This window comes from Ochotona princeps, chromosome 29, assembly GCF_030435755.1.
Source record: "Ochotona princeps isolate mOchPri1 chromosome 29, mOchPri1.hap1, whole genome shotgun sequence".
Taxonomy (NCBI): Eukaryota; Metazoa; Chordata; class Mammalia; order Lagomorpha; family Ochotonidae; genus Ochotona; species Ochotona princeps.
This window is the reverse complement of record NC_080860.1, coordinates 20,012,814-20,024,741: the sequence shown is the minus strand read 5'-3', so window position 1 is coordinate 20,024,741 and position 11,928 is coordinate 20,012,814. Positions and strand designations below refer to the sequence as shown.

The 11,928-nt window shown below is 55.7% G+C and overlaps 1 protein-coding gene across 4 annotated transcripts in view; it reads right to left on the bottom strand.

Moving 5' to 3' along the window:
* Nucleotides 1-9,037: 9,037 nt before the first annotated feature.
* TXNRD2 (thioredoxin reductase 2) overlaps nucleotides 9,038-11,928 on the bottom strand; it is a 49,179-nt gene continuing 46,288 nt past the window's right edge. For 3 of the 4 annotated variants that reach the window (XM_058656462.1, XM_058656463.1, XM_058656464.1), the window contains exons 15-18: nucleotides 11,416-11,487; nucleotides 11,176-11,273; nucleotides 9,864-10,063; nucleotides 9,038-9,298 (exon numbers count right to left, since the gene is read on the bottom strand). In XM_058656462.1, coding sequence (XP_058512445.1) covers nucleotides 9,940-10,063; nucleotides 11,176-11,273; nucleotides 11,416-11,487 — 294 coding nt within the window. In that variant the 3' untranslated portion in view covers nucleotides 9,038-9,298; nucleotides 9,864-9,939. Of the gene's footprint in view, nucleotides 9,299-9,863; nucleotides 10,064-11,175; nucleotides 11,274-11,415; nucleotides 11,508-11,928 lie in introns of those variants that run through there. The other variant, XM_058656465.1, reaches the window with a different exon arrangement.

The following is an 11,928-nucleotide window of genomic DNA, read 5'->3' as shown; positions in this document are numbered from 1 at the left end:
CCCTGCTTATGCCCCTGGGAAAACAATGGAAGATGACCCATTAGATGTAGCCCACATGCTAGCCAACAGGTGTTACAGCCCTACTGGCCTGGCCTGGCTTGCCCTCCGTCCCAGGTCTCATTCACTAGCTGAAGCAGTGACCTAGGAGGGGAATCCCCGAAGCTCCTAAGCTTACTAGGCCTGCTCCCATCTCTAGGTCTTGCACATGATAGTGGATGCTTCAATCTAGCCTGGGATGGCCCACCCCAAGTTCTAGCTCTTGCCAATGGGCGCTGTAGCCTAGCCCAGTGCAGTCTGCCCCAAGCCCTGGCTCTCATGTAAACTGGCTAATGCTAAAGCCCAGCCCAGAGAACCACCCCAGCCCCATTCTGGCTCTCACATGTGCCAGCAGGTGCTGCAGACTAGCCCAGCCCAGGTCTCCCACTTGGGTGGGTACCTTGGCCTGACCTAGACATGCCCTCCAGTTTCCCTCCTCTAAACCACCCGTCTCTCGGCTCCCTTGCCTACATGCAAGTACAGTGCCCTCAGAAGCTCCCAGAAGTCACTCCCCACCTGTTAAACATGCTCTCAGCAGCCTCCACTCCAACATGTCCCCAGACCTCCTTCTCTGGGCAATTCACACTCCCCCCACCACCACCACACAGTGGCACGCGGCATGCCGGGGGACCAAAGCAGTGTGTCCTGGGCTGGAGTCCCCATCCCCACTGGCCACACACGTGTCCTTCACGTATCTTTAAAAAAAAAAAAATAGAATAGAATAGGCAACTATGCTAGCACACTGGTATAACTAGCACAGATCTGGCATTAACCAAGCCCAGAACGCCTACCAGTTACTAGCCACTTTTCTCCCAGCAGCGCAACACTTACCTAGATACAAGGCAACCTAGGCAGTTACCTCCAGCTGGGGTTTTACTATTTTTTTTTAAGATTTATTTATTTGTATTGGAAAATCAGATATACAGAGAGTTTCCAGGTTTCTGGCTTCAGATTGGTGCAGCACCGACCGTTGCGCTCACTTGGGGAGTGAACCATCGGACGGAAGATCTTCCTCTCTGTCTCTTCTCCTCTCTGTATATCTGATTTTGTAATACAAATAAATAAATATTTAGAAATTAATAAAAAAAACCAAAAACAAATAAACGATGTGGACACAACATGGTAGCCTAGTGGTTACAGCCATTGCCTTCCATGTGTCAGGATCTCATTCGGTTGCCAAGTAGCATTCCTGGTACTCCACTTCCCATCCAGCTCCCTGCCTGTGGCCTGGGAGAGCAGTCAAGGACGGCTCAATGCCTTGGGACCGTGCATCTGCATGGGAGACCCAGTTCCTGCTGTGGCAACCACTTGGGGAGTGAATCAGGAGATGGAAGATCTTTCTGTCTATCTCTCCTTCTCTCTGTAAGCCTGACTTTCCAATTAAAATAAATAAATAAATCTTAAAAAAAGAAAAAGAGGGCCCGGCGGCGTGGCCTAGCAGCTGAAGTCCTCGCCTTGAACGTTCCGGGATCCCATATGGGCGCCGGTTCTAATCCCGGCGGCTCCACTTCCCATCCAGCTCCCTGCTTGTGGCCTGGGAAAGCAGTCGAGGACGGCCCAAGGCTTTGGGACCCTGCACCTGCGTGGGAGACTTGGAGGAGGTTCCTGCTTCCTGGCTTCGGATCGGCGCAGCACCGGCCGCTGCGCTCACTTGGTGAACCATCGGACGGAAGATCTTCCTTTCTGTCTCTCCTCCTCTCTGTATATCTGACTTTGTAATACAAATAAATAAATCTTAAAAAATAATAATAAAAAAGAAAAAGAATAAACTATGCAGCTTCTTCAACATTTTTTGCACCAAAATCAGCTTGCTTTACCTCTCTTTTCCCACAAACTGTTTGAAGTGCCCTTCTATAATCCAAAACAAAAACATTGGCAAGCTCATGTGGCTGTATCAATATCAGCTGCTGCTGACGTCAGGGGAAGGAATGCACAGTTCATCTTGATAAAAGACTCAGTTCATCAGGAAAGCACAACCGCAACTGGGCATGCACCTAACCGCAGGATTCCGAAGTTAGGTTACAGAACAGACTCAGCTGCAGGCCCAGAGGCCTGATACTCTTCAGCAAAGATTCATAAATGCACTTAGACCCAGTAACAGCAAACCCCGTTAGAGACAGGTGTTTGGTGCTAAGCAGTTAGGACACTGCTTGGCACATCTTCCACGTCTCCCACATGGGTGCAGGGTCCCAAGTCTTTGAGCCGTCCTCAACTGCTTTCCCAGGCCACAAGCAGGGAGCTGGATGGGAATTAGAACTGGCGCCCATATGGAATCCCGGGGCTTTCAAGGCGAGGACTTTAGCCGCTAGGCCACGCCGGGTCAGCCTGGGGCCCTGCAACAACCATCTTTTAAAAGATGCTTTCTTTTTCTCTCTCTGCTCAGAGCCCGTGTAGACCAGACTCACCCCAACCACCCGGTCTGGGCCTCCCACCTGGGCATGTCTGGGTCTTTCTCTAATTTTTTTAAAAGATTTATTTATTTTTATTGGAAAGACATATATACAGGACGGCCCAAAGCCTTGGGACCCTGCACCCACGTGGGAGACCTGGAAGAGGTTCCAGGTTCCCGGCTTCGGATCGGCGCGCATCGGCCCGTTGCGGCCACTTGGGGAGTGAATCATCGGACGGAAGATCTCCCTCTCTGTCTCTCCTCCTCTCTGTATATCTGACTTTGTAATAAAAATAAATCTTAAAAAAAAAAAATAGCGGCTAAAGTCCTCGCCTTGACCGCGCCGGGATCCCATATGGGCGCCGGTTCTAATCCCGGCTGCTCCACTTCCCATCCAGCTCCCTGCTTGTGGCCTGGGAAAGCAGTCGAGGAAAGATGGATATACAGAGAGGAGGAGAGACAGAGAGGAAGATCTTCTGTCCGATGGTTCATTCCCCAAGTGAGCGCAACGGCTGGAGCTGAGCCAATCCGAAACCAAGAGCCTGGAGCTCTTCTGGGTCTCCCACGTAGGTGTAGGGTCCCAAATCTTTGGGCCGTCCTCAACTGCTTTCCCAGGCCACAAGCAGTGAGCTGGATGGGAAGCACGGCTGCCGGGATAAGAACCGGCGCCCATATGGGATCCTGGCACTTGCAAGGCGAGGACTTTAACCACTGCACTATTGTGCTGGGCCCCTCTAATTTTTTTTTAAGATTTATTTATTTTTATTGCTGTGTCAGATACATAGCAGGGAAATGGATAGGGAGCGGGCTGCTGGGATTAGAACCGGTACCCATATGGGATTCCGGTGCATTCAAGGTGAGGGATTTAGCCACTAGGCCACCATGCCGGGTCCATTTATTTGCAAGGCAGAGTTACTGAGAGAGCCAGAGAGAGATCTTCCATCCACTGGTTCACTCCCTAAATTTCTTCTGGGTTTCCCAGAGGCTCAAGCACTTGGATCATCCTCTGTTGCATTCCCAGGCACAAGCAGGAAGCTGGATCAAGAAGAGCAGTAGGCAAGAACCCAACCGGGACCAGGAGCTGGTACTGCATGTGGCTGCTTAGCCCACCGCATGGCAATGTCAGCTCCAAGGGCATGAGGCCTTTGGAGAAAGTGAAAGTGTGGGAAGGGATGGGGGTGGGAGTGGTAGTTGGGGGATGAGGTGGGGGTTGTGCCTCTAACTTGGCAGGAGTGGGGCTGTTGTGAACACGGAACACGTGGCCTTCCCCAAGAACTTTGAAAATCAAATACTCCCCAAGCTATGGAAACCCAAGCACGGGCTGCCGGTTAGGGCTTTTATTACAATCACCGGACCCAATGCCAACCACCAGGGGCAGAACAATGAGCCATTGAAGGCTGGTGCAGGGCTGGCCTCCCACCCAGACAGAGGGGCCTGACGCTATGGACACAGCGGTGGTGGTCGTCGTCTGCCTGCACCCGGGCTGCTCCACTGCACCCATGGGCATCGGGCTTGTCATTCATCAAATGGGCGGAGCTCAGGAAAATACATCCTAATACAGAGGACCGGGCTGGGCAGGGGGTTGAAATTCACAGAATGGCTGAACTTGAACAAGGCTGAAGACACTGCCAAGTGAGATGGCTGTCCCAGTGGCCTGTGGGCTGGGGCTCTCAGGGGGTCCAGGAGCCGGGCCCAGTTGGATCCTTCCCTCCCTTCCTGCCCCCCCATCTCCAACTCCCGCAGGACTTCACACTGCCTCTTGGTTAGAGCCCCACTCGGTTCCCAGACACTTGGTGTTATTCGAGCATCAATTATAAGCCAAGAAGATCCGATTTTATTAGAGGGAGAAGTCACTGTCCCACAAAACCCTAGAGGCCAGGCGGGCCCCACCTTGTCATCTCTGATGTCAATCCACCCCTCTCCCAAACCCCAAGCCAGGCAGCACCGGGGTGGGGTAGGATTATCACCCCTGTGGTCACTGGGCTCCCTGCCCTCCTGGGCTCAGCCACAGATGCAGAGGGTCCCCACGAGGGAGACCCCTTGCTGCTCATGTGCACCTCAGATGGTGCTGGGAAGGCAGCGGTGATGGCTGCTGCTGCTGTTGCTGGGGCCCCGGCTTGGGTTTCTGGGATTAGGGTAACCTGAGCACTCATAAACCGCACCAGGGCAGGGATTAGGCAGGCAAGGGACTGGCATGCTTGGCCGGGTCCCCGTGGGTCCCTGCAGCCGGCCTCCTCCTTCAGGGCCCTCAAGCACAGGTGCTTGCCAGGAAGGGGGGTGGTCAGGGAGCCCCAGGGCAAGCCCCAGACACCTGAGCCATCTGAAGGAGCCAGGCTGTGCTGGAGAGGGACAGAGATGGTCCTCCAGTGCATGGGAAGACAGCAGGCATGGCTGCTCCCATGACCAAGTACTCTGGGCTGATCTATACAATGGGCCTGCTAGGGCCTGGTACAATGGTTCAACTGGTTAATCTTCCCCCTGCAAATGCCAGGATCCCAAATGGGCACTGTTAAAGTCCAGTTCCCATCTTGTTCCTTGCCTATGGACTAGGAAAGCAGGTAGAGGATGGCCCAAAGCCTCAGGACCCTGCACCCATGCGGCAGACCCAAAAGAGGCTCCTGGCTTCAGATCAGCTCAGTTCTGGCTGTTGTGACCACTTGGGGAATGAACCAATGGATGGGAGATCTTTGTCTCTTTCTGTAAATCTGCCTAATAAAAATAACACCCATGCGGCAGACCCAAAAGAGGCTCCTGGCTTCAGATCAGCTCAGTTCTGGCTGTTGTGACCACTTGGGGAATGAACCAATGGATGGGAGACCTTTGTCTCTTTCTGTAAATCTGCCTAATAAAAATAAATCTTAAAAAACAAAACAATGAGGACCTGGAGTGGAAGCCTAGCAGCTCAAGTCTTTGCCTTGCACACGCCAGGATCCCATATGGGCATTGGTTCTAATCCTGGCAGTCCAGCTTCCCATCCAGCTCTCTGACTGTAGCCTGGAAAAGCAGTTGAGGATGCCCCAAAGCCTTGGGAACCTGTACCCACTTGAGAGACCCAGAAGAGGCTCCTGGATCCTGGCTTCTGATCAGTGCAGTTCCAGCCAACACAGTCACTTGGGGAGTGAATCAATGGATGAAAGATCTTCCTCTGTGTCTCTCCTCCTCTCTGTATATCTGACTTCCTAACAAAAATAAAATAAATTTTTAAAAAAGCAATGGACCTGTTAGGTCAGCCTGGGGCAGCCACAGCAGCCAGTTCTCATCCAAGGTCAGTGAACACCTTTTGGGAGAGGAGAGAGCTGGACCAGATGAGGACAGCACCCTCTCACCCAAGGCCTTCAGCGGTTCCACTTCCCCAAGGGTCAACCTCTTGCAGCATCCTTGCCTGTCAAAGAACCATCTAGAACCATCTAGGTAGTTTCTTCCCAAAGTGGAATATCCCATTTTGTTGTTGCTGGGCAGGCTCCTGCCAGCTCCCCACAGCGGGCAGCTCCTTTCCTCACCAGCCCATTGAGGATACCAGGCTGGGCCAAGGGCAGGGCAAAGCATTGGCAGGCCTGGTTGCATAAAGATACCTGGTGAGGCAGGAGGGGAGCAGGCCTGGCACCGGAAGCACCCAGAGCAGCATCCAGTCAGACTGCCCAGCTCTTATGTAGGGGTGGAGGAAGGAATGGGTACAGGTGCGAATGTCACCCAGGCCCAGGCAGTGTGGCTCTGGGCTGCCACTGATGCCAGCATTAAAACAAGCTGGCAAATGGGGTGGGAGAGGGGGAGGTAGAGGTAGGCCAAAAGCAGAAGGGCCTCTTTCCCAGCCTGGGGTCCCCATGACAGATTTAGGGCTGCTGCCTGCGACTCTGTGGATGTCTAGCAGTGGGACGCCAGCAGTCAGTCAGTCAGTGGCAGCCCAAGCCAGAGGGAGGCAATGAGAGCAAAACTTAGGACTCAAATGGAGCAACCCCAGCTACTGGGTCACCTCCCCATACTCCCAGGGCTGGACGCCAGGTGAATAGCTGCAGCCCAGGAGCAGGGTGGTCGCCTAGAACCAGGCTGGCTTAAGTTCCATTTGGAAGCAGAATTGACTCAGTCACTTCCTTCCCAGGACCGGCCTGTGAAGACAGGACCTACTGGAGGTATCTTCCTGGGGGCCTCAGGCAACAGCTAATGCTGCTGCTTGCTGGCCTGTGCCTGGCAATGGTCAGCCACTGTGGTCCGCCACACACGCACATACACTCACCTACCCCAGGACCGGAGGTGGGTTGACAGGGCAGGGGAGGGAAAAAGGGCTTGAACCCTAGGCCGCCAGCAGGGGCGCTGTGGGGTCGGGTATCTCTCAGAGTGGCCCTGGTGCAGGTTTTGGGTTACCTGTGGCCCCAGTGGGTGAGAGCCCACCTGCAGTCAGGGGAGCAGTTGGCATGCTGCATGGGCATGGGGGATGCAGCGGTCACAGGCCAGGGGAGCATGTGTGCCAAGACACCATGGGGCAAGCCCATACCTGAGGCTACAGAGGGAGGGGTAATTCCAGTGAGCCGGCTGCCCCAAGACTCCTGGGGCCCAGCCCTCCCCTGTTGCACCCCTGAGTCCTATGTTCAGCTGTCTGTCACCCCAAGGCATGCCTGTCACCTGCAGATGAGAGTGAAGGGTATTGTGGGGGAGGGGAGCTGCACTTAGGACCTGCTAGCCAGCAGTGTGGGGGGGTGCTCAGGGAGGTACGAGAGAGAACCCTCCCTGCTTCCCAGGGGAGACTAATATGGAGGGGGCCCCAGTGAAGTGCCCCCTGCCCACACCTCCACCTGCCCGTGCCCTTGCACAATCCCAAGCAGAAGCAGAAGCGTGCCGGGGGTAATTGCAGGTTACACGGAACAATCTGAGGAATTAAAATCATATTTTCATTGCACCATAAAAACATGCAAAGGCGGCGGGGAGGCGGCTCCCCTGGGGGACCAGGCAGAGAGCACCTGGTAGGGAGGGGCCAGCACAGGGGCAGGCCTGGGTGTGTGAGTGCAGTGAGTCACAATCAGGACAGATGGCGCTGTCTCAGTGCACAGGTCCTGCTCCCCCCACTCCCAAAGAGAATGTAGCATTTCTTCTTCTTCTTTTTTTAATTTTATTTTTATTGCAAAGTCACATATACAGAGAGGAGGAGAGACAGAGAGGAAGATCTTCCTTCCAATGAGTCACTCCTCAAGTGGCTGGAGCTGAGCTGATCCAAAGCCAGGAGTCAGGAACCTCATCCAGGTCTCCCATGCGAATGCAGGGTCCCAAGGCTTTGGGCTTTCCTCGACTGCTTTCCCAGGCCACAAGCAGGGAGCTGGATGGGAAGTGGGGCTGCTGGAATTAGAACCAGTGCCCATATGGGATCCTGGTGCATGCAAGGTGAGGACTTTAGCCATTAGGCCATGGCACCAGGCCCTGTAGCATTTCTTCTTAAAATATTCATTTGTTTAGAAGAGTTACAGAGAGAGACAAAGACATATGTTTTATCCACTTGTTCATTCCCCAAATGGGTGAGGGGATTCCAGTAGCCAGCGTTATGGCACAGCGGGTAAAACTGCTGCCTGTGATGCTAGCATCCTAGATAAGTCCCAGTGGCTTCACTTCCCATCCAGCACCCCATTTGTGGTTTGGGAAAACAGCGAAGGATGGCTCAAAGCTTTGGGACTCTGCACCTGCATGGGAGACCAGGAAGAAGCTCCTGGCTTCTGGCTTCAGGTCGGCTCAGTTCTGGCCATTGAGGCCATTTGGAAAGTGAACCAGCGGATGGAAGATCTCCCTCTGTTTCTCTCTAAGTCTGCCTTTCAAAAAAATCTTTAAAAAAGAAAAGAAGTGACCCAAGCACTTGAGCCATCCTCCACTGCTTTCCCAGGCACACTAGCAAGGAGCTGGATTTGAGTGGTGGGTCCAGGATTTGAACGTGTGCCATGTGGCATAGTGACACACTGCAGCAGCATCCAGGCTTAACACATAGCCACAGGGAATGTTCAAGTTCCTTACCTGTCCACACAGCAGAGGTTGCCACCTGGGCCAAGGCATCCAGAGATTCCGAACTGCCTGGCCACCACACCGAGGGAGGCCAGGGAGGAGGGAAGACAGAAAGCTCAGCCATCCCCAGGGGTTGGCAGCCAGGGCGTGCCACCAGCCGTGCGTTAAATGGGACATGGCTGATCTGGCCTGTACTTGGCGTCTTAATTGGGCGGCTGAGGTCTGTCTCAGTGCATGCGTGCGCCCTGTTCTGCAGCAGAAGCATTCCTTTGTGGCCTGACAAGCAGGGTCCCATCCAGGGCTCCCGCAGACTCTAAGCAATGTTTTCTTAAGGAAGACACGAGTGAATTAGCAGCCCCACTAAAGCACCAGCACAAAGCCCCGGCCGGGCCTGCCACTGTCAGCGCTGTCTGACTGGCAGGTAGGCGCACCCTCCGCGGCCCATCAAGCCCCAATGGGCTGGATTAGCCTGAGCTCGGGTGGGGTGAGGGTAGGGGCAGTCAGTTCCTGTCTTTGGAAGCCTGGGAGTGACCTGGGCAGGGGGAGGGAGGGTTTTGCTGCTACTGCAGAGGCTCATTGCTGACCGCGGGGCTAATGCTAGGGGGTCGTGCTGGTGGGCGTGAAGACACCACGGCAGAACACGCTAGGGAATAAATCTTTATTTATATTCCAGAGACGCCAGGGAGTTCGGACCTGGGCGGCCCACAGGGGTGGGTTTCTGCTCAGGGCGTCATCAGCTGGCGGCGAGGGGGTGGCAGGGTGCAGGAGAAGGGGCTGCAGATCCCCTGAAGCCATCCCTGCAGGGCATGTGGGCATCTGGGCTGGTCCATGCTCTTTGGAGGAGGGGCAAGGCGGGCCCGGCTTGCACTCCCCCAACCAAGTCCTGCATTGGCTGTGCTGGTGTTGGTGGGAGAGTGAGGGGGGTGGTTAGGCATAAGAAGCCAGGGTGTGTGGGAGAAGGGCATGTGAGGCGGCATGGAGTCCCCATGCTGAGGCTCCTGCCCTCTGCAGTTTCCACTCAGATCCTGGTGCCAGCCCCATGGCATCTCCAAGGGGGGCACTCGCTGCCCAGAGGGGCCTCCCAACCCACAGGGGCCTAACAGCCATGGCTGGCATGGGGTGGTGTGGGAGAGGGACACCCAAGCATCCTGTAGCCCATTCTGTCCAGGGACCCAGCCCATAGCTGGCCTGCCTGCTGGGTAAACAGAAAGTAGAGCAGGGAGGCTCAACCTGGCCCAGACACTGGAGGCTGAGCCTGGCCCCTCCACGCGTCCAGCATGGCTGGGCTCTCGGAGTGTCCTGCTTCTCATCCGTGACCCAGACCCAGGAAATGTGGCTCATGTGTTGGCATGAGAGACGTGGCTTGGCAGGTGCAGCCTTGCTGTCCACACACCTACTGGGAACCGTCACAGCCCTCCCCCAGCCATGCTCTGTCCTCACAGCACCTTCCCCTCCTGTGTACCTGGTCTTGGGCCCTTTGAGGAGCCAAGGGGCAGCGAGCCGTGTGCCCTCAGCCTGGCAGGGATGGCCGCTTAGCCTCAGCAGCCCGTCACGGTGGGGTCCAGGCCTGAGCGCTTGGAGATGCGCAGCTTGACCACCTCCTCGGAGCAGGTAGGGTGGATGCCCACAGTCCGCATCACCTGTGTGTAGGATGCCCCGCACCTGCACGTGGGCGGGGGGTAGGGGTGTCAGCGTCCATGCCAGGCTGCCCCTGGGGAGGCCTTGGGCATTGTGTGGTCTTCCCAAACCCCCACTTCCATGCTTTTCTTTAGCCTGCAGCAGCCAGCCCTCTGGGGGGGGCACAGTGCCCAGGGACTCCCCAGGTACCAACCCTTTTAGTCCTCAGAAGCTGAGCTAGCTGTTGGCAGCCCAAGTTCTAAACCTTGGGTTCCCAAGGCACGGCACTTTTTCTCTATCCTTTACTTTCTTTCTCTGTGTGTAGACTATCTGTGTCCTGCATTTTCCAACCAGGCACCCTGCTCTGTCCTTCACTGTTATTAGTGATTTCTCAGAGCATTTCCCATATTAAGGAGAGTAGCCCCTCGTCCCTGGGGCTTTTTCTGGCCCCAGGCCTTTCCCTGTCCCCTGCCAGTCCTCCACCCCAGAGTGAGTGTCTCCTGGACCAGAGCTAGTGTCCATGGAGGGAATAGCCTGCTGCTCCTCCCACGCTGGGCCTGGACTCACCTGCAGTCTCTCCTCTTGCTCCCTGGGTGTACCCCACCCACATGGGCTGTGCCAGCTCCTGGCACCTTCCAATGGTCACTCTAGACCAAGACCCAAAGAGATGGCTCAGTCACACAGCTGGGAGGACACAGGTTCCATGACCATGGCCCAGTACTCCCTGATTCCCTCTCAGAGAACTTAGCCTGGGAGATCCTGACCCTGTTCCAGGATCCAACCCGCCTGTATGGGCCCTCTTCCCTCCTGGCCCCCGACTTCTGGGACCCCATGCCCGGCTATTGTTTTCTCTCAGCCTGTGCCTCACATCCTGCTCCATTCAGAGTCACTGCCACAGCCGCCGAGAGTTCCCAGAGTCTGAGCTTTCCGAGTTCTAAGCCATACGGCCATCAGAACCCTGGTCATGTTCACGACCCTTCATAGGTGCTGCCACTTTTTGCTCTGACCCAGGAGAACATGCGCTTCCAGACACCCTATGCCTAGCAGGACAGGAAGTGCCTCTCCCCCAAATGAACCTGTCCTAGGAGTGCCCTCTATGAGCATGCACAAGGTGCCCATGGGGTGGGGGAGCAGGGAGTGCCACCCTGGGGACTTACTTGATGCCCAGCGCGAATCCCTGAGTGACTTCACCCGCGTTAGGGCCCAGGAAGTGCAGGCCCAGCACGGGCTGTGGGGGCTGTCGCAGGCACACCATCTGAAAGCCGGGGTGTTGTGGCTCAGCCTTGGGTACCCACTCGCCCTGTTCCAAAGTCTCACCACTCCCACGTGGACCCCACACCTGGCTCCTCCTTCCTGTCCTAGCCTAACCCCACCCCAAGCCCCACAGGAACACCTACCTTTATGTAACACTGGGACGCATCTCGCTCGGCCACCGTGAACTCGAGAGGTTTGTAATATGCATGATAAACCTGAATGACAACAGGCCCCTCTGCAATCACAGTCAAACAGGTGCGGGGTGGGGAGGGTAGGGGCAGGTAACAGGATGCCCTGTCACAGGCTGGCTGTTTAGGCAGGAGCGGGATATGGTGGTGGGAGGGGCATTGCATGGGGAGCAGGATATTTGCATCGGAGGCTGAACATGGCATAGCGGGCAAAGAGTCATGTCACGGAGGCCATTGCATGGGGGATGTGACATTGATGGGGCGAGGGGTGTGGCAGGGAGTGGTGCATTGCACAAGGGGTATCATGGGGCCACTGCACAGGGAGGCAGCACAGTGTGGTAGGTGGGACATTGTGTAGGGATGGGGCATAGCAGTGGGAGGGGAACAAGGTGGGCAGGAGCGCCGCGGGAGGGGTCCGGGAGGCGACTGGGAACTGCATCACTACGTGGCCATGGAGACCTGTGAGTT